Genomic DNA, 22647 nt, shown 5'->3' with positions numbered 1-22647 from the left:
AGGGGGGGATTGTAAAGTCATTGGTCAGGAACGCGTTAGAAAGGTCATGTGTCCATCATATCACTGAATCAGTAGAAAGGCGATGGAAAAGGTTCATAAATGTAGGTTATTATGACAGTTTTGTAAAACGGAAATTAGAATTATTTATTAAAGACAGGAGAAACACTGAACAAAAACCAAGAAACTGCTTTGCTCTCATCCCTTATTTTCATGACATCTCTCACAACTTGAAGGCATGTGCGAGGCAGTTTGAAGTAGACACTGTCTTTAGTTCAGATTTCAAATTAAGTAAACTGACGCCATTTCACACAGCTAAGAGTAAGTGCAAAAAGGCTCATCGGGAAAACTCCGTCTGTTGCGAGACTGGTGTGGTGTATGAGATACCATTAGAGTGTGGATTTAAGTGTGTAGGACAAACGTCACGCTGCATAAATGACATATTAAACGAACATAAAAGAAATGTAATGAACAATGCACAAAACTAGGAAATAGCAAAACATATTCATGAATGTAACAACTGCTCGGCGCACTGGTCGGAGACGGAAGTAATACACAAAGAGGGGGGGACGATGTAAAGAGAGTAATAAGGGAGACCGTGCGGATAAAGTCAATAGGCAACTGCATAAGTCAGGCTTCACTACAGTTTGGAAGCAATTCAAAAAGCTTTCTAAAAATGATTTTTTTTTATTTAGGTTGTTTGTGATTTTTCCAAAAACCTGTAAAACTTTTTGCTTTGTGGTTATCCACGCGTTTTAGCCCAACTATCGTTTTTTTTTTTTTTTTGTGGAGAGGGTATATGTTGCTTTATCGCGTCGACCTGTAAACGTTGTCAACGTTCTTGCATTGTTTGACGAAGGCTGTGGCGCTTGAACTGTTTAGACTTCATCCTTTTGTGTTGGTGGAGATGACCTTGAGTTTGGGACTATATAAGGAGGTGGACAAAATAAATGAAGTTACCTGAGTTTGAGACGTCGTCCTGTCTATTTTCTGTCCCTTCTACGCTTTGATGCGTCTTCTCTACCCCAGTCTCAGGTTATTTCAACATGGTTAATATTCACCAGCTCGCCTGCACCCTTACGATTTTTTCTATTATAACTGCGTTTGATTGTTGTACTTGAGAACTAAAACGGCGGAAATGACGAGGAACCAGGCCTTAAAGTTCAAAAATAAATAAAATAAAATAAAATACACCGTTAAACTGCGTTATATTTGGGCTGTTACGAAAACGCACCTCTAGATATTCTATTTGGCATTAAAAATTTATGTAAATACCGTGAAATAAAATATTAAATAAAGTGCACCGCATAAAATTAAAGAAAAAACAAGACGAGCGATGGAATGACGGACAAATCACAAAAAAATCTAAATTTATTATATAAATGATCAGGCAATTCTTATAAAAAGGTCCTTTGGTACGAAATTATGTTGTCACTTCAGCGTCATGACCTTTTCGACACTTACAACCGAGATCAGCGACAAATATCGCTGGGATATCTCTTCGGGCTTCCAACGCATCTGCTACGACAATCATTTTATCGAATCTTTGTACCTTTTTTTCTGATGAACGATATTACCTTTACTTCACATAGAACAATGCGGTATCTTTCATTTCAAGTCTACATAAGATAGAATAGCAAGCGCCTACATAGGTCGCAACGGCACTCAAACTGTGTGGTTATTGATGACCATCGATAAGAAACGCCAAGATAAAAAAACAGGTCTGAGTGGCTGTTATCGTGTACACTTGAGCGCGTGTCGCGAATGAGTAATGTTTACCTTAGTATGAGTAGAGCCTTATAACCGCGAAGCTATCAAAACTAATCGACAACGGAAGAAGTCAGCACAGAAGTTCTCTAAATGCGGACAGCCGGGGGCAACGACAACAATCAATTTGATGTTAAGAATTTTTGTTCAGGTTAATAACTTTTGTTTTATTGCGGGTGTCGCGCTTATAATGAATCATGTTTTTGCTTGTAAAGTTAGATAGCTTGATTTATGTGCACAGTGCGATGTTCTATTTACCTATATAATTCAAAGATCTACCAAAGCAGCACGGTGCTTGGCGCCAAATGTGTTTGTCTGGAATCCTTGAGACCAGAAAGACCCAAGATACCAGAGTCTGGGTATCTTGGCTATAAACTCCTATAGTTTATGGCCAAGATAGAGATAGGGAGCAAGGTTCCCAGAGTCTGGGTATCTTGGCAGCGGCGGCAGCATATCGCCCACATCGCTAATTTTGACCACGCGTCTGTTACAGTTTCAACCTCGGAAGTTGTGCTCGTATCGCTCATCGTCTGCCCCTTCAGTCCTGCTGTTCGTTTCTTGGCGACTGCTTTCGGCAAGCTTCTGCTCCTCATCGTTGGCGGTATTATGCTGCTGTTTTCTGCTCGCTTCGGATCGGCGACGGACTTTTTCGCGCAAGCGCAGCTCTTCCTGCGTCAAGGGCAGATAAGGACGGGTTCCTCCGTACAGCGGCCATTGGCAGCGGCGGCAGCCTATCTCCCACATCGCTAATTTGGACAACACTTCTGTTACAGGTTGGTAATTCTTACAAACATTTTACACATTGAACCTATGCTACCGCTGCTGCCGCTGTCCCTGTCACCATTACAGTAGTAGTTTGTGTCCTTGGGGCAATTGCTCTTTATAAATGCTCTAGTTACTATTGCAAGTAATGAGGCATTACTTGCAATAGTAACTAGAGCATTTATAAAGATGATACCAGTATATATTTTTCAGGAAGAAACAATGATAGTCTAATTACCGATGCAAATATAAGCTTTGAAAAACTTAGTCCGTGGACTGTTTCCCATTCGCTAAGACCAAATGAAAGTACAACAAATGCAATTATCTTCAAACCGAAAGGTACAGTGTATAATGCCACCACGAAATGAATTATGAATTCCTCGGGGGTGAAATTCGTAACTAGGGTCAAAAGCATTGGGCGAGATTTTTCACGAACATATGTTATGGGACTCCCGCGTGTTCAAAATCTTAATCTAAAAACCCGCAAAGGGTAGCTGTGAAAGCAGGAGTTTGGAGAGTGCCATCCGTATGGACCACGAGCCCCGCAGGGGGCACCTGCACCTTAGGTGCTAGGTGATTGGTGAAGGGCATCACCACGGACCCCAACTACGTGGGTCACCATACCCGCACACAGGGCGCACCTACTTTAGTGGGTGCTTGGTCAGTGGCGTTACTACGAACCCTGAGCCATGCGGGTTCGCCCACCCACGCCTGGCTGTGCGTGGCTTAACACGTGTCCGGGGAAAAGGGGATCCCTTTGGTTCAGCTGAGCCCGGGGTACATTTAAACCCTTCGGGCCCCCCCCCCCCCCCCCCCAAGGCGAAACAATATACCGCTTCGGCTCCTGCTTCTCGTAGACGGTTGTCCTGGCTTGGCCCGACCAGGATTATTCAGTCTAGTCACCTTTGTCCAACTTTCTTTTCTTTACATTTCCTATCCTTCTCCTCTTACTTCTTATTTCGCCTTCTTTGGCGGCAAGAGCTAGCTTTGGGTGGTGACAGATACCCTTTTCCAGACCTCACTTGGTTATAGCTTGGCAGAGAGGGCTAACCTTGGGTGGTGACAGGTACCCTTTTCCAGACCTTACTTAGTTATAGCTTTTTAGTAGCACTGTTATCTTAACTGTGTCTGCCAAGCCACTCTTGTTATGACACATTACGTATCCCTTTGTTGGGCTCGGTGGTACGCGGTGCGCCACAAATCCTGAACGCTCTTTGCCTTCTTATGGTTGTTTCCTTTTCCAAACACAACACGATGCGTCCCACTAAAAGGGGCTGCTCCGTACTTACTTATGAAAAAGCATGTGAACCACCAAGATTTCTTAGATTTTTTGTCATTTAAGCCCTAGATGGAGGAAAGCCACTGGCTAAGCTCTTCCCTTACCTAGTGTCAAAACGTCGTGATGCCATCATCGTCAAAGCTTACAAAGCGAAAAAGTTTTCTGGTAGCCTTCTTGTCGAGGTTTAAACTGAAGTTTAAAGCAGAACGCTTCTAAAATAGACATGTCAGGGTGTACCCAGATAAGTCAGCCCACATCGGACATTGAATAGATAGATTGTACTAAGAATGAAATCTTGGCTGGACTCCAGAAACAGGATGTGGTGGCCTTCAAGCGGATAAATATCCGTAGAGACGGACAGGAGCAATTAACCAAGCATTCGATCCTTACCTTTAAGCTGCATACGTTTCCCACGACCGTTAACGCCTGATGCCTACACTGCAAAGCTAGGCCTCTTATTCACAATTCACAAAGATGTTTCCGATGTCAGCGCTTCGAGCATGACTCGCGGAACTGTCGGGGCAGTGCAACTTGCACGAAGTATGGCAGCACTAATCATGTTGCTGACATTTGTGAGAATACTGTGATATGTGTCCACTGCCAAGGCAACCGTGCTGCTTATGCTAGAATTTTCCCGCAATGGAAACAAAGAAAAAGGAAATCCTAACCCTAAAATCACAAAAGAACATTACTTACCAGGAGGTGAAACAACATTTTTTTCTTTTTGGCAAAATGAAGGTTTGCCTAGGCGGTACGGAGGGGAAGCAGCGCGAACAGAATCGAAGGCTACCCAGGTCTCGCCTGAGGTCCTGGCAGTGGCTTTTCAGTCCCCTACCACCCAGCAGGGGCAGCAGCTTTCTCCGGCTTTTGGAGGGAGTGCACCAGCTGCCCCTCGGCCGCGGGACAGGGATGGAGCCCCTCTTTCTGTCCCCACTATGAGGTCTCCCCCCAGGGAGAAGGAGCGGGAGTCAAGCCCCAACTCACGGGAGATGGCCTCGTCCAAGGAGCGACATCACGCCGATCCTTCAGCACCTGAAGGGCATGGACGGATGGGATTGGGCGACGCTCAGCCCCGCACCTCTACTGTCGCCCCTTTGAGCTCGGGCGAACGTGACGGGGAGCTCATCCCCGTGTTTCAACTCTGCCCAGACCTACACAACAAGTCTCGTCTCAAGATGTGGAGGCGAGGGACGAGGCCACTGAGCCTTCCGCTCTTTCGTCCGACCAGGAGCACGTGGAGTGGGAGACATTGAAATCTAAGGAAAAAAAAAAGCCAGTAAATCCATTAAAGTAGTTTTCTCTGGGAACTTCATTCCTGGATTGGATTAATCGACTGTGTTCCGTATATCTGCATCTATTTCTGATATTAATGTCCTCACTTCTTTTTCAAGTTGAACTGTCGAGGCCTTCTTGCAAGCTATGATGTTACTGACCTGCTAGAGGAACACAGTCCCATTGCCTTCTGTTTGCAAGAGATTCACCTGAAGGAAGTCACTAAAATTCTGAAGCATTTCCAGAGATAATGCCACGGGCGATGCTACGGAGACGGCGAGGCCGACGCCGACGGTGACGCCACTCAACCCGAAAAGGACCGCCTAAGAGCTGCGCTCTAAAAATTATTGACTAAGAACACAAACTGAACTGCGTAGGTGGACCATGTAGCGGCAACAGTGCCCCCTTAAAGATATATTTCAGAAGGACTATAAAATTTAGACTCTAAATTTATGAATTAAATATTTTATGCCGTTGCGTCTTGGGGGGAGGCATGGCCTCGTTAGGTAATTATTCTCTTTAGCACTGGGCCGAAAGAGAATCGTAGCTTCGATGAAAATTACATGTATCTATGCGCGTACACTTCTTTGTTCTTCGTGAAGAATGAAGAGTATGGTAGTGAGATATTTTTTGTATTTTTTTTTTAATTCCTCGCAAGGTGCTGTCATGATGCGTGACAGTTAAAGCGATGAAGCGTATGTACACGACGAAATATCAATAAAGGGTTGGTATTTTTCGCTATACTGTATCACTTGTAGTAATTATTATTTAAGAGCTATTCCATGCCTAATGTAGTTTATGCCCCTGGCATTTTAAGGCCTCCGAGCAACACCAGTTTTATAATTATATCATGACTTTCACTAAAAGGCTGGAACCTATCGTTAAAAGATATGGTAAGCTGAATTCAACCAAGCAAACATGATAGTTATATTCCACCAAGTTCTATGCGATATTAATTCGACGTAGATTTGTAGATGAACTTCAGGTGCCGTAAATATTTTTGGTGTAAGTATATTTCAGAACATTTTATGGCATTCTGGATAACTACGTTATTGTGTAAAAACGGTCGTACAGTCTCAAATGCTCCCGGCAATGCCACAATTGTGTCTTGATTACTCATCGCGTAATGCCCGGTTTAGAAGGAGCTTTCATCCTTCATAACAATACTACAGTGAGAGAGAGGTACGCCACACATTACAGAATGGAATTTTTTCGAGTAGCGAGCGCAAGTGCACTGCGAAGTGGAAACTAAAGTCAGCTCAACATGCCATCGCCCGTCAGAACACTTTGGAATCGTGCTGTTTTACTGGCTTTTCTTGCTTTACATTGCCCATACTACCGATGCTCAAAAGAGAATCGACAAACGCAATACGCGCAACGGTAGTGCCAAGAATGCTAGTTGTGCTGGACGGTGCGCGTTCGAAAAAGGGGCAATTGGAAGAAAGGTTCGCGGGAGAGAGTGTGCGCAGGCGCAGAGGTTCACTGGAAAGGTTCATTATCGAAAAGAATTGTCTAAAAAGCAAGCCGGGTATTTCGGATAAGGGGGGGGGGGGGGGTTCGATACTTGTCGTGTAATGACGACGAATGTTCTGCCGGGGTCAAATCGGTTACCACTTAAATATCCGAAAAAAAATTACTAAAAAAACAGAAAAACACAGGACACACACACAAAATGACAGGATAACAACGTCTCAAACGCAGCACGTGCCAAAATCTGTTTCAGGCTGATCCTCCTTGAAGTTAAGTCCCTCCCGCGTCACCTGAACCGCAACTGTCAAGCCCAAATTCTGTGACGAGCGAACAAGTCCCAACGTGCTGTCCCATCCTCCCCTCCTTTAATAAAACAAGGAATGACAACGAACGCGAACACAACAAAGGGGACATCCCTTTCCTCAGTAACGGCACTATGCAAAACAAAAATTTCAACTTTTTTCCAGGATTCGTAACAATACGTATATATAATTTTCAGAATTGGTAATCCTGATGTTCTCCGTACTCATATTTTTTGGACTAATCCTTTCATGTTTTAAGAACCGATGTTCGCGTTCAAGCCGGTTAATACTTGTTAGATACACCGAGATTTTAAACAATTTCAGAATAGACATCACTGATTCTTTTTCTACTCACGAATACAGCCATTAACACCAGGACCAGTTTGTCCTACATACCTGAACCCACAAGCCACGGGGATCTCATGAATTCTGGCCTATTCAGAAACATTATCAAACTGGCAGAAGCACAAGGAGTACGTTATAGCAACAGTTGGTACTTCCTTAAAACTAAAACTTGATTTTCGCAGCAATTCACGCACATTGAGTGAACATGTCTCTCTCGGATCGGCTGGCGATCGTCACCGGTGGAGGAAGCGGCATCGGCAAAGAGGTCTGCCACGCCCTGGCGAGAGAAGGGGCAAAGGTCGTCGTGGCTGATATCAACTTGGATGCAGCGAGGGCAACCACCGCTGAACTGAAAGGTTGGGCCTGTCATTGCCTTGAATCTGAGAACTTGGAAAATTGTATGCAACCATTGCAGATGAAAGAAAGACACCGAGATAGATAATGTAGATTTTGTAGGTGTCTTCAAATTGACATCAACAAACGTTTTGCAATATTTGTTTCTCTATCCCAGTCAGCAAGTCAAGACACCGGCTCCTTCAAACATTGTTCCATTACGCAATCTATCAATGCGCACAAGGTGTTGTTGCGCGCAGTCGGTAGGCTAATTGTTACCAAAATTCACAAAGATGTAGTTCTAAATTATCTTGTCTTTTCGCCTAATATTTTGACTCTTACAATTAGGGTTTGTTGCTACATACACTTCATGGAATTTTCATACATACCTATGCACCCAAACCTGACATGTGAAGCACCGTTTCTGAGGGCATTGTTTAGCGGTCACAAGAGCGCGAATGAACAGTCAGGAACAATGTTTGGGACCTCCTTTCACAAACATGCCGAAGCGTATTACGAGAGTTTCGTTTCATTCTGCGTGCCTCGGACCCTGACGTATGAATTTTTCAGATTATAGTGCCACACCGACACGCCATGTTGCTGTGAAAAGTATTGTAAACTCTCGACAGTCGCTCAGCGTCTTTCATAGGTCGCGGTAGTTGGGTATCTCCAACAAAGAAGCAAACCAGCCGGACTTTTTGTGTGTGCTGTCTGTGCGTTGATAGCAGCTCCTGACGAAAATTCGGATAGGATTGTGGAAGTAAAAGTTCTACAAAGAGTCAGAGAAACTTGAAAACAAGACAACCACGAAACGCTCGAAGGGGTATTTGCGTAAAAGTTCTATCCAGGCAATGGGACGCGTGATACTTCGGAAAATCGCAAATGTGATATCTGATATCGCGAAGCGGGTGGGCGATTCGTTGACACACGCATCAGTATAACCAGCATACGTCTTTGGTTAGGCTATGCTAGTCACTGATCAGGTCAGAACGGCAGGGAGCAGTTTCAGCTGTCCCGCCTCCAGTTCGACATCTCAATAGCGTCGTCAGCTTTTCGGATCCTTGTGCGCCTCAGCGCGCGAGCGCAGCCAAAGCACGGTGGAAGGAATGGAGCTAGTTCTTGAGGCCGGGTTTTAGAAAGGATCGCCCTGCCGTTCTCATTCTGTGTATGTAGATGTTTGTTTTGTTTTGATACAGATGTTATTTAAACAACGGAGCATGACATTACTAACAGTCTGCAGTGTTCTTTAGTTCTAGGGCAAAAATAAAATAACGTAGGTTTTTTAGCAACTTCCGTCAATGTTTTATATTCATATTTTTGTTGACCAATCGCAGTACAAAGAAGTTGATGGCTCTTGTCGTTTTGCAGGTGTGCATCTAATATCTATATCATGCTTCACAAGGATTCTTTCTTCTCCTGTTTAATAAAATTTCAGATGAGCCTGTAGTATAGAGTTCCACCGTAGACATTTTCTAAACGGCATACGCCACATCTCTAATAATTTCCTTTTTGCTGGAATATAATGCAATTATAGCGCAGAGTCCTGACTCTAATGTGTGTTCTAATTTTGGTCGAATATACGAAAGACATTTCCACCGTTTCAAAGTTTTTAATTTGTTTATCGAATGCCAAAAAATCAGTTTCTTGTCTGCCAGTTAACATGAAGTTACCATACGTTTTCCAAAACTACTTCTGTGTAAAACTCTCGTTCGTCCCAAACTGGAATACGACTATTTAATTTGGGACCCCGGTACTAACATATGAACGTGTGCAGTTGAAGCAGTCCAAACTAAATCTCTTCATTCATACGTTGTATCATCGCACTGCCATCGAAACATTTATGTGATATAGTTTGAAGTGCCTAACGTTCTATCACGTAGAAAACTTGCTTATTTGTGCTCGTCTTACAAAATCTATCACAACTATCAGTGAAGTAAAAAAACAGCCGTATCTCCACGTGGTGAATGATGTTGATTGGGGCGAAGCTCTGGTGGTGCTTGTCTGCGTAGACGCTGAGCCGCAGCATGCCGAGCCTTTCGTTCGTTTTCATTCATGTCACGCTGCGGTCAAATGCTCAAATGCGTATATACCACGTTCCATACCACACATTCTCTTTCTGACATGGGTGAAAACGTACGAAAGGCTCGGCATGCTGCGGCTCACTGTCTACGCAGACAAGCACCACCAGAGCTTCGCCCCAATCAACATCATTCACCACGTGGAAATGCGGTTGTTGCTTTTTTTTTGCCCTACACGAGTACGGGAGCACGGGCTCACGTGCTCGTGAGCACGTGAGCGCGTGAGCTCACGAGCAGGAGCACGTGCACCCGACGGCGGACGGGCATACGGACATGGCTAGCCCCTAAGGAGCTTTGCCCCTAAACGCTACTAATACTTCTGTCCTAAATATCAATGCGTCTCTGTCACCCACATAAGGTAGACATACCATCGTGTTAAACTGAAAGTATTCACAGTTCATTCATAGCAGAAACCACGCTATCATGCAACCACCCTCTAGTGTCAGTCGTAACTTTATCTGAAGGCGTCGCCTTTCAAACTGCCCCTTCGATGTCACTTCTTTTTTCATTAACAGCCCGATTAAAAGTAACACTTCGACCCTAATGTGTTATGGAACCCTATCAGCCCTTCAAACCACGTCAGCCCATCAAACCCCTCAACCCTACAAATCCTTTTAGCCCTTCAGCTTCCCTCAGCCCTTCAACCGTTTAGACACCCAAATTAGGGTGATCCATCAAACACAAATGCAATCTAAAACATTCTTGGAAGTTTATTTTGAGACAAGGAGTTTCCCATGAATGTTCGAACTTATAAAAAGACGATAAGTACCAACGCAAGGTGTGCTCAAGCTCTCGTGCAAGCAGCTGTAGACAAAAGAGGTCATACTAAAAAGAAACAACCAAGCGATTTGTCGCAAAAAGGTATATATCAAGGTACTCGCAACCAAAATACAAAAAACAAAAACAAAAAAAACATCAAAAACTGCAACACACCGCGTTAATATGTATAACGCTTCACGCGAATGATCGTGACAGGCCAATAAAATTTTGCGGCGTACTTACGATGAAGTGACAGCGAACTCCAAAACTAGGCGTCACATAGCACAATCACAAGTCAAACCTTTGGAACCCCGGCAGCGCTTGAAACAAACAGCGGTAAATGATAGAAATGACACTCCCACTGATCGTGAGCCACGAACAGGACGTCAGCCCAAATCTCCCGCACGTGAAAAGGAAGTCGCCTGGAAGTCGAAGAACTCGGTGAAGTTCGCCGGCCGTGCGGGATGGATGGGAGCGAATAACCGCGATCGACAGAGCCAACCGTGTACAGCTCCATCGAGTCCGCCCAAGACGGAGGGGAGCTGGGGGCGACCGAGATTGTGCTCCGTGAGCTGGCGGCGACTCCGCTGGCGTCGGTAGTCACCCTTTCGAAACTCAGACTCCCAAACGGCCCTTCACCACCTCCATAGCTGGGCGACACGCAACCGTTCGTCCGGACAGCGGCATCCCCCGCAGCCGACCGTCGATTTGCATAGCGCCCCGCACACTGCAGGATCCCTGTAAACGAGAACGCAAATTGTTTGGCTAAGTTATCTACGTGTGCACACCGTGTGCTGCCACCGCGAAAATGGCGACATTATACGGAGGGTTCACCCCTCAACTTCGACTTAGGCAAGCCCGCGCCACTAGCGCTGCTAGAGAGGGCCCCTCGCAGCTAGGCAGAAATGGGCCTAGCTGGCCGGTGACTAACGTCGTGAGAGCTTCGTTTCTCGCCAAATTCCTCCAAGACACGAAACTCTTGTCCAAACTGTAATCGTAAGCATTCGATCAAAACCAGAAACACATATATTTGAAGCAATACTCACCCGAGATCCCAGCGCGGCTATCCACAAACTCGAAGAAAATTGTGACGTGCCCTGCTTGTAGAGCCGCAGAGCTCAAGCTGCCAGCGGGACTGTACAGAGTACGCACGGGCTGTGCGCCACATATTGGGTGGTGCATTGCGCCACCTGCCAGTCTATGCGTGCTGCGGTGCGGCACGTTTTGCTAAGATCTTTCGCGCGCGCTCTCTGCTGGGTGGCGTGATTTATTCTGAGGAGAAGTTGAGTTTGTGGTACTACATACTCACCTAAGCGTCGCAATAAAAAATACAAGGGAAGCCAACATACGCCGCCGACGGGAAGTTGCAAACCAAGAGTTCTTAGTTGGCGTTGTTGGCTAAAGACACAGACACACAGTTGTGTGTCTGGGCCCTTAGACGGATAGTGTTTCGGTGCGCAGTTACGTCGAACATCATTACGACGAGTTTATCGGACGTCAAACGCAGAGAGACGGGTGTTTCGTCCAACGTAAAGATTGCCACCCTAAAATGTATCAACACGCTTGTGTTGATACATGCGACACGTGTTGATACACTTGTCGCAAACATGATAAAACGTGCCACTGTCACCCCAGTATTAATTTCTAACGTACGGAAAGCAAAGCACTTTCGCAAAAAGCTCGCAACCGAAATATTAAAAGAGAAAACGTCCCGAAGCATATATTCTGATTTCTATTACAGTCCCGTCAAAACGATTTTGGGGGGAACCATGCTTTTATGGCAAAGATTGGGACTATGAGAGGCATCACAGGAATATATAAAAAAAAAAAAAAAAAACTAATACTGGTCTCTTATACCCTGTAGAAATTATTGAAGTCCTGAGAGGTCCAGGCGTACACGTCAGGCCCTTTACAAAACTTCGACGAATATATGAGACCCGTCAAACAATTTTAAAGGGTACGTCAAAATATTTAAAAAAATCCTGGTTGGCTCCATAGACGAATTTTCAATAAGATGATAATTGTTTGAATTAATAAAAACATTTTTGTTTAATATAACAGTAACTCACTCGTATCTGCCATGCACTCCTGGTCTCGAGGGAACTTTAAATAAGTAAATAAATATATATAATATTTTCGGGTGCACTCTTACCGTCTCTTTCGAAATTTACCAGGCAAAGGTCACCTCGCTCTTCATGTGGACGTGGGCGATTCTACTTCGGTCGCTAGCCTCATCAAGAACGCCAGTACTCAAAGCACAACACCTCTGAGCATCGTGGTCAACTGTGCTGGCGTGGCCAAGCGGTCTTCAGTCGTGGACACTCCGGAAGACGATTTTGATGAAGAGCTGCGAGTGAACCTCAAGGTAGGTCTTACCGCATAAAATAATCATTAGTGACCTCTGATTGACAAGTCAGCAGCAAAGTGTGTCAACGACAAAAAAAGAAGTAGTTTTTTTTTAGATTGAAAATAAGGTACGTTTTGCCGAACGCTCATTCTGCGCCTAAATGTAACGCGTCCTGACAAGATGCCAAAGTTCTAGAACTGTAATCTTATTCAAAACTTATAAGTAATTTTCAGGAAATTCCGATGAGAAAATGGAGCCCCTTTTTGATGGTTTACGGTATTGCGCAGCCTCGTGTATTTATCGGCTTCGTCGGCCAAGATTTTCAGTTCAAAAGTTTTCAAAATCGCCCACAACCTTTTAATAAGATAACGGTTCTTTCGGGAGCTTTTTGATTTAGTTCGGACCGCTTGCGTTACATTTAAACGGAGACTAAGTGTTTGATGTCGCGCAGTTTATTTTTACGTCTCTAAACACAACCCACTCTATGTTAAATTTTTTTAGAACGTTCTGCTTTTATGTTAATGTCGCCATTATACTTATAATGGGAACATAAACTAATGCTTGTACCAGTATTAGAATTGTTCCTTCAGTGTTTTAATAAAATTTATAATTGACTTTTGTGTTTGATTTTGGTGTAATAGGCACATCACATGACCCCAGTATGGTTGCTTGTAGGCACGAGCAACATAAGACATTACCTGAGCGTTATAATTGTTACTGTCATTATCATTATTATTATTTTAATTAGAAATCGTAAAAGAAGCCTTTGACTAATCACCATTCTGGAGATGTCTTCAAGATACTTATAGGACTCCGTTATAAGGACTCGTTTATTCCTGCCTTCGTAATACTTTAAATAATGAATGACTTATTTTGATGTTTCTGATGCAGAATAAATGCCATAACATGCATTTTTATAAGACCCACCATGCTACATAAGCGAAGAGGAGTAAGGCCCAGAGGTATTTGCAGACTCGCGGCACGCTTGGAGAAATGATCCATTTATTGGGAATTTGACTAAACTTGTATGTGAGGTTCTTTATTATTATTGATTAACAATACATTGAAAAATCAGATTTCTTGGAATCTTCGAATCGGTGTACTGTGTTTCACGAAGAAATGTTAGTTGGCCGTGGCCCTAATAAACCTATAGCCTCTTTGAGTATAGTTGGTTCATACTGCGAGTCTCCCCAAAGGATGTTTCTCAATGTTCGACTATCTTCGCCATAGGGTTCAGAAGTGTATGTTAAACTACATCCTGCCCCCCCCCCCCCCCCCCAACTAAAAGAAAGGAAAACATTCTGTGTTTTCGTCACCGCAAAAATCAACTATACATCCCCGATCTCTCAGTCTTTGCTCTTAACCTATACATGTGGTGCTAGCGGCCGAACCAGATGTTAATGTTACAGAACTGAACGTTTTCTTATTGTAAAGTTACGTGATTTTTATAAGCATAAAACGGAAAATGCAGCCCGTTCGGTGTAGCTTGAGCCATTCAAACCCATGTATTTATCACGCTGTCGGACACTATATTGTCACGAATTAAGGCGACGAGAAGGCGAAAACTGAACTGAAAATAATGGTTTAATGGGCGAACTTGTGCCAACAAAATAAGTAACGAAAGAGCCTCGAGGGAGCAGAAAAGCAGGCGGCGACTCGGCGGCGAAACAGAAAGCACGAGCGAGACTGACTCGACAAGGTCGCGGGTAGCTGCTTATCTACCGTGCGTCACTATCTCGAAAGTTCGCCGAAGAAGGTTCGAGCGTCGCGCGCTCGGGGAGAGGATGAACTGGCACTTCCGAGAATAACAAAGCAGAGGGAAAGTTACGTCTGGTGCGAGAATGAACGGGAGTCTTCTAGAAGACCGTGACCAAGCGTTGCTTTCTCGGCTCCTGCGGGCTGTATGATCCCCCCTTCTAAAAGTGCATCGCCCCGATGCAAAGCGAAAGGAAAACGGAAATGGCTAAAACATTAACGGTGAAACAAAATAAACATGCAGTGTCACAATCCTAACGCGCGTAGAACGGCTTGAGTCGAACTACGTAGACGACATCGGGTCGTGGCTGGCGGCGTCCTGATGGCCGAGTTCCGTCGGGGAGCATCTCGTAGTTCAAGTCCCCAAGGCGGCGGATGACCTTGTAGGGTCCGAACCAGCGTTTTAATAGTTTCTCGCTGAGGCTGCGGCGGCGAATGGTCGTCCACGCCCATACCCTGTCTCCGGGCTGAAACTCCACGTCGCGGCGACGAAGGTTGTACCGGCCAGCGTCCACACGTTTCTGGTCCTTTATTCGATGACGGCGTTGCTGGCGTACTTCTTCTGCTCGTTGGGTGACCAGCTGGGCGTCGTCGGTGCCGTTGTCCGTCGGGTCGTGGGGCAGCATGGCGTCAAGCATCGTCGTCACCTTTCTGCCGTGCACCAGCTGAAAGGGTGTAATGCCGGTAGTTTCTTGAATCGCGGTGTTGTACGCAAACGTGACGTAGGGCAACATTTCATCCCACGTCTTGCCTTCCACGTCCACGTAAATCGAAATTATGTCGGCGATGGTCTTGTTTAGACGCTTCGTCAGCCCGTTGGTCTGCGGGTGGTGTGCCGTGGTCCGGCGGTGGTCGGTGTGGCTAAGGCGGAGTATCTCTTGTGTCAGTTGCGCCATGAACGAGGATCCTCGATCCGTAATCAGGACTTGGGAAGCGTAGGGTCAGAGGACGATAGACTCCACGAAGAACTTGGCTACTTCCACGGCCGTCCCCAACGGGAGTGCTTTTGTCTCGGCGTACCTGGTGAGATAATCAGTTGCCACGATTATCCACCAGTTTACTTGCGTCGACGGTGGGAAAGGTCCGAGAAGATCCATTACAATCTGCTGGAATGGTGCAGTCGGGGGCGCGATCGGTTGCAGAAGACCTGCCGGCTTTGTCGGTGATTTCTTGCGTCGATGGCATTCGTGGCAGGAACGGACGTAGAGGTGGACAGTCTTCGGGAGCTTGGGCCAGTAGTACTTTTCTGGGATCCGTGCAAGAGTCCTACTGTAGCCAAGGTGACCAGATGTTGGGTCGTCGAGGCAGGCTTGGAAGATCTTTTCTCGAAGACTAGCGGGAATCACCAAGAGCCACGTCGAGTTGTTGTCCCCGAAATTCTCTTTATAGAGGATACCTTTCCGGACGGCGAATCTTGGCAGGTCACATGAGAAGGCTCGGGGAATCGTACCCCCTCGTCCCTCCAAGTGGTCCATCAGTGCACGCCACTCAGGATCATCCCGCTGGAGCGCTGCCATACCGTGAATGCTCACCGCGCCACGAAAATGGTCGTCGTCGTCACCGTCGTCTTTGTCACATCCGGTTGCTGACTCGACAAGGGCTCTGGACAGGCAGTCGGCGTCGCTATGTTTTTGGCCTGACTTGTAGACCACGGTCACGTCGTACTCTTGCAGTCGTAGGCTCCACCGATCGAGGCGTCCCGATGGGTCCTTCAGGCTCGCTAACCAACACAGCGCGTGGTGGTCGGTGAGCACCCGAACTGGACTTCCGTACAAGTACGGGCGGAATTTCGTGATGGCCCAGGCGATGACCAGACATGCCTTCTCGGCTGTCGAGTAATTGCGTTCCGCGTTCGACAGCGTCCCGCTAGCGTATGCGATCACGCGCTCCGCACCATCTTCTCGTTGGGCCAGTACCGCTCCGACTCCTGTATTACTGGCGTCCGTGTGAACCTCCGTTTCGGCTGATTGGTCGAAGTAGCCGACAATCGGTGGTGACTGCAGCCGTCGCTTTAATTCGTCGAATGCCCTGTTGTTCACCACCCCATTCGAAGTTCACGGCGTCTTTCGTATGGTGCGTTAGCGGCGCAGAAAGCTTGGCGAAATCCTGAACGAATCGCCGGTAGTATGCGCAAAGTCCAAGGAATCTCCGGACGGCCTTTTTGTCGGTGGGCGGTGGAAAGGCCGCTACGGCGCGAGTTTTCTCAGGGTCAGGACTTACTTTTTCGTAGAAATAAATAAAACTGCGCAAAGGACGAGGACAGAGGTAGAAATCCTTTACGCAGTTAATTTATTTCTACAAATCATGAACCAACTAGCCCGCCAAAAGGTGTTACTTACTTCTTCGTTGCTCACAACGTGGCCCAGGAACTTCAGTTCGCCGTAGGCAAACCGGCACTTCGTCGGCTTGAGGGTGAGTCCTGTGGTCCTGATTGCCTCAAAAACAACCCGAAGGCGTCGCAAATGTTCGTCGAAGTTGGCAGAGAATACCACGACGTCGTCGAGGCACACGAGACAGCTCTGCCATCTGAGGCCTGCCAGGACGGTGTGCATGACACATTGGAACGTTGCCGGCGCCGTGCACAGTCCGAAGGGTATCACCTTGAACTCATACAGTCCGTCGGGCGTGACGAAGGCAGTCTTTTCTCGGTCCCGTTCGTCGACTTCGATCTGCCAGTAGCCACTCTTGAGGTCCATCGACGAAAAGTATCGGGAGTGGCGCAGCCGGTCCAGCGTGGCGTCGATGCGGGGGAGCGGATACACGTCTTTCTTCGTGACCGCGTTGAGCTGCCGGTAGTCAACGCAGAATCGAAGCGTTCCGTCCTTTTTCTTGACCAGTACGACCGGAGAGGCCCACGGGCTGCTGGAAGGCTGAATCATGTCGTCGTTGAACATCTCTTGTACTTGTTCCTGAATGGCCTCTCGTTCCTTTGGGGAGACCCGGTACGGCGGCCGATGCACAGGGAGCGCGTCCTCATTGGTAATGATGCGGTGTTTATCAACTGTTGTCTGGCGCACCCTCGACGTCGTCGCAAAGCAGTCGCTGAACTCGGCGAGGAGGTCTCCGAGCTGTCGTCGTTCCGTGACGCTGAGCTTGGGGTTAACATCGAGCTGTGGCGGCAAGGTACTGTACAACTGACATGGCGAGGGCTCGTCGGAGATCACGGCGATTTCGGCGTCGGCCCGGAGTTCCTCGACGTGTGCTACAGCGGCATCTTTCGTGAGGTGCTGCGCCTCCGGTCGAAAGTTCGTCACGAGGACCACAGAACGTCCATCCTGCGGCTCTGCTACGCCCCTTGCGACGCCTATTCCTCTTCCGAGAAGCAGTTGGATATTGCCTTCCAGAAGGATTTCGCTGCTGGCAACTGCATCGGTCACGACGGGCACAAGAACACTCAACCGTAGCGGCAGGTTCATGTAGTCCGCAATGACTCGGACGGCGGCTGGCGACGTTTTGGATCCTTCCGGATGTAACACGGGCTTTCGCAGCGTCAACCCGTTTGCTCCAAAGTCGATAACCGCACCGTAATCACAGAGGAAGTCCATGCGGAGATGACGTCTCTGGAACAGTCTTCGAGGACAACGAATTTTACGTGGCAGGTCTCTCCGTGGATCTCCACGCGGGCAGTCCACCTATCCCATTGATGAGGTGTGATGAGATGTCCGCCGGCGGTTCGTACTTTCGGGCCATCCCACGGCGTTATTACTTCACGAAGGTGGCGAGAAAGCTTCCCACTTAAAACAGGATAGTAGGCTCCGGTATCGACGAGTGCCTTTGCGTCGTGGCCGTCGATGGTAACATCGAGGTTATTGGACACCGTCTCAGAAGCTTCGCTCTGATGAGTCTCGTCGCTATAAGGGGAGCCCTCCGACGTTTGTGGAGGATATTGGAGTCGTTCGTCCTCGGCAATACCACCTCCCGGTATTGCCGCACTCAGTTTTCCCGGTGGGACACGGGAGACAGGCTCTGTCGGCGGGACCGATGGACAGGTGATGCTGCAGGACGTCGAGGTGAAGGCGAACGAGACTGACGTCGAGGCGCAGGCATCGGAGAGAGTGGACGTCGTAGGTAGTCGTCGATCTCGCGCGGTTGCTCCCATAGCGTGGGCGCGGGTCGTCGGGATGGAAACCGCGTAGCCCCGGCTGCCGGTACGGGCAACGGCGGCAGACATGGTCGGCTACCCAGCATCTCCACCAGAAATGTCACGAATTAAGGCGACGAGAAGGCGAAAATTGAACTGAAAATAAAGTTTTAATGGGCGAACTTGTGCCAACAAAATAAGTAACGAAAGAGCGTCGAGGGAGCAGAAGAGCCGGCGGCGACTCGGTGGTGAAACAGAAAGCACGAGCGAGACTGACTCGACAAGGTCGCGGGTATAGCTGCTTATCTACCGTGCCTCACTATCTCGAAAGTTCGGCACAGAAGGCTCGAGCGTCGCGCGCTCGGGGCGAGGATCAACTGGCACTTTCGAGAATAACAAAGCAGAGGGAAAGTTACGTCTGGTGCGAGAATGAACGGGAATCTTCTAGAAGACCGTGACCAAGCGTTGCTTTCTTGGCTCTGCGGGCGGCAATATTACTATTAAATTTTCCCCAAAAATCTTATAGATTTTGAATAAAATAACGGTTCGGCCTTGAAACGTTGGCATGTGGTTCGTTCCGCTAGCGTCACATTTTTTAAAGAAACTGCGCTTTCGACGACGTGTATTTAATTTTACAGATTAAAAACACTCTAACACTTTTTTTTTCGGGGACACCTTGTAGCTTGGGGAAATAGTACCCCACGCTGTCGTCCGAACGTGTTACCAACGTTGAAACACATCACCGAGGCAAATAAAGTATAATTGATTATAGCACCTAGCGTACCAAAAATCAGTTTTTTGGCACATCAGAATGAAAGAGGGTGCACACCCATCAAAGGGCAATATATATAGCGCTCAGGGAACGCCCGATGACGACGCAACCAAGCGCGTTCCGTCATTCGGTGTGGTTGGCGGTAAACAAAGGCAAGTGGGACGATTTGGGGGTAAAGAAGAGCACGAGGTGTGCAAGGGGTAGAACTTTGCACGCCGTCTAGCTTTGATATTACGGATATTCGATGAGCAAAAATCAACCAGATCACATCACTTTTCTCCGGGTAAATTAAAAAAAAAAATCTCTTGTGAAGAGTAAGCATGGAATTCATGTCGGCTTCCATTGGAGTGGAAAATGGGAAATCCGGTACCCAACCCCAAATCAGAAATTAAAAACTGTGTGGCGAAATATAGGCCAATCTGTTTAACGTGTATTATATGCAAACTTACAGAACATGCTATTTATAGTAACTTCCTTGCTCACCAAAACGTAGAAAAGCTTTTTGTATTTTTTTTTCTAGATAAGCCCGGATTTTTTTTTTTGTAGCAACCTGCTACATCCTTGCCAACGTATTTCACTTTCTTGCTGGCGCCATCGATAGGGAGGCGATGGCGACTGTTTATTTTTGGATCTTGAGGAAAACACGGAAGCTTGTGAACCGTTGATTAATATTTCATATTACTTGACATTAACATATTGCTTTGGCTAAGGAACAGCGTGGGTGGACGAATGCTATGTTTGGTACTTAACAGGGGAAGGCTGAACATGTGAATGTCACTTCTGGTGTTAACCGGGAATTTTTTCTGGGACCTTTGTTCTCTGTTGTCTATATATTACTAGGATCCTCAAATATATATCCCGTTTTACAGACTCATCTAGCCCTTTTTTACGAAGTAAGTTTAGCCTCTTATTGACATGATATACAAAAAGATTGCTAGAATAATTTATATTTTAAGATATTAAAGTTTAAACCCAAAAAATAACAGAGCAAAAAAAATAATATGAAAGACGTTTACGGTTCTGTGTAATGCCGTATTAGAGCTCAGCTCTTCAGGAGGTGGAGAGGATTGTATACCCTTTCTCCCCCTCCGTACCCTCCCCTCCTCCTCTCCTGTCCCTTCATATTTAGCCGGAAATTTTCGCTAAACTTCCCGCTAAATTAAACTGGAAACAAATTCCCGCTATATTTCGCGGGAAAGGTTCCCCGCTAAATTTAGTGGCAAAAGTTCGATGCTAAATTTAGCGGAAAATGTCCCCTCTAAATTTAGCGGAGAGACTTTTCCGCTACTCTTTAGGGGGAACTCTTTCCGCTGAAAATAGCGAGGCAATTTTTCAGCTAAATTTAACGTGGAAGGTTTTCCTCTAAATTTAGCGGGGAATTTTACCCCTAAATTTTGCGGGGTAAATTGTCCGCTAAATTTAGCGGGGAAAGTTACCTATAATGCAACGCGCGGTTACGACAACGGCGACGGCGACGGAGACGGCGACGCCGCTCAAGCCGGAAACTGGCGCCTAAGAGCTGCGCCCTAAAAATATTGTAAGGTAAACTTGAAAGTTACAGCTTTATTGGCTGTGTGCAGTGTTGCAGGCGTTACCGAAAAACGTAATAAGGTATGTTAGTAGTCAAATTTAAAATAAAAGTTATGCATTGCCATCCTATATTATTTCATGCCTAGAGAAAAAGAAAAAACGTATCCTTGCTACATTCTTGATCTTTTTTTCTTAGAGTGCGTTCTCCGATTGCCGCCGCGTATTTGAACACCAAATTTCTTTTTTTCTCCTCAACTATTCGCATATATTCTTACTCTATGGCGATATAGTTTGGATCTTCAAGACCGTTGTCAGCCTAGTATGCATTTAAAAAAAAAAAGTTCATAAGACCGAAATTATTAAACACAAAAATATTATGTGGTTTGCTGCTTGTTCGGAACATTCTTCAACAAAGGCTTAAACTCACTTCGTGAAATCTAACACCTCATTTCGTTTTCAGGGTACCTTCCTAGTGAACCAGGCCACTGTCAATGAGATGATCAAAAACAAAGTACCCGAGGGCGCCATCGTTAACATAGCTAGTATTTTGGGCAAGACCGGTCGCGCTGGTCATGCCGCGTACGCCGCCTCCAAGAGCGGCGTTATTGCATTTACCAAGTCTTTGGCGCAAGAACTGGCCGGCACGAACATCCGCGTGAACGCCCTGCTGCCGGGACCAACCAGCACCCCCATGTTAGATCTTTTTCACGACGAAAGACTGAAATCGACCCTTACTTCGATTCCCATGAGGAGATCGGCGAACCCGGAGGAAGTGGCCGACGTGGCCAGATATTTGTGTTGCTCTGGAAGCTCCTACATAACCGGCACCTGTGTGGAGGTCGCAGGTGGAATGGGCTCTTAAGATCAGAGTGTAAACGAGTGAGAGAAAAAGAAAACACTTTTATCTTTCCCTTGACTTAATGAAATGTTGGTGTTTGTTGTGTGGTTTCTTCATGCATGCACGCGTGTCGGGAATTTTAAACTTGAAAGCTATTTAAGCGAATTTAAATACATGAGCTTGCTAGCTTTATATAGAGAACATCTGACAAATGGATTCACCGTTGCATGCATAAAATATCTTTTCCTTTTGTGACGCCGTACTGTGGTAAGTGGGCTGTTTCCTCGGATATTTTCAAACAATGCCTTGCGGGCACTACTGCGGTCGCCTTCTTCAACGCGCTACCAGCGAGACAAAAATAGCCATTCTCTCCAAATGGCTGATTCAGTGCATCTTACTTTTTTTTTTTAGATAAGCCAAACCTCGAAATGTATGGATCGATTATATTAAACCAACCACTAATGGTTAGTGGCTGGTCAAAAGTGAATGGCCAGTGACTGGCCAAAAGTGAATGGCGAGTGACTGACCAGAAGTGAATGGCCAGTGACCGGCCTAAAGTTAATGGCCGGCGACTGGCCTAAAGTAAATGGCTAGTTACCAGACGAGAGCCAAAACACTGCTATTGCCAAGTACTTTGTAAAAGCTTGAACCATCGGAAATCTGGTTGACCTAGTGCACTTGCAAGCCCTGGTTCATTCACACCGTGCTGGTTGTGTTGGGGGCGCCTTCCGCCACATGCCCTGTCTCCCTTGCCATTTTAAGTGCCTGGGCGAAAGCGTTGGCCATGGGCATGTCCACATTTTCCTCGGTGTCCGTCCAGACCGGTAATTCATCGAAGTCGAGGGCTTCCTTTTTCTTGCAGTCATCACCGCCGGGTGCACCAACGGTTAATTTCACGAATTAAGGTAGTCTCTGTTGACGTCACCGGAGGCCTCATCTCAAACACCTTTGGTCGTTTCT

General features: G+C 46.5%; 1 protein-coding gene across 1 annotated transcript; it reads left to right on the top strand.

Annotated features, from left to right (window-relative positions):
• The first annotated feature begins 1760 nt into the window (after positions 1–1760).
• Positions 1761–21775, top strand: LOC115320445 (estradiol 17-beta-dehydrogenase 8). The gene is made up of 5 exons (XM_040215636.2): positions 1761–1915; positions 2258–2537; positions 7377–7550; positions 12539–12729; positions 21310–21775. Exons 3-5 carry the CDS (start codon positions 7400–7402, stop codon positions 21709–21711), a joined length of 744 nt encoding a protein of 247 aa, XP_040071570.1. The 5' UTR covers positions 1761–1915; positions 2258–2537; positions 7377–7399; the 3' UTR covers positions 21712–21775.
• Positions 21776–22647: the final 872 nt, after the last annotated feature.

Source organism: Ixodes scapularis, unplaced genomic scaffold, assembly GCF_016920785.2.
Source record: "Ixodes scapularis isolate PalLabHiFi unplaced genomic scaffold, ASM1692078v2 PGA_scaffold5__190_contigs__length_132052651, whole genome shotgun sequence".
Taxonomy (NCBI): domain Eukaryota; kingdom Metazoa; phylum Arthropoda; class Arachnida; order Ixodida; family Ixodidae; genus Ixodes; species Ixodes scapularis.
Note: the sequence above shows the minus strand (reverse complement) of the source record. Positions and strands in the feature narration are given on the sequence as shown.

Coding starts and splice junctions, on each gene's coding strand:
- LOC115320445 (XM_040215636.2), top strand. CDS start 7,400: ATGTCTCTCTCGGATCGGCTGGCGATCGTCACCGGTGGAGGAAGCGGC. Junction 7,551..12,538: donor AACCACCGCTGAACTGAAAG/GTTGGGCCTGTC, acceptor GAAATTTACCAG/GCAAAGGTCACCTCGCTCTT. Junction 12,730..21,309: donor AGCTGCGAGTGAACCTCAAG/GTAGGTCTTACC, acceptor TTTCGTTTTCAG/GGTACCTTCCTAGTGAACCA.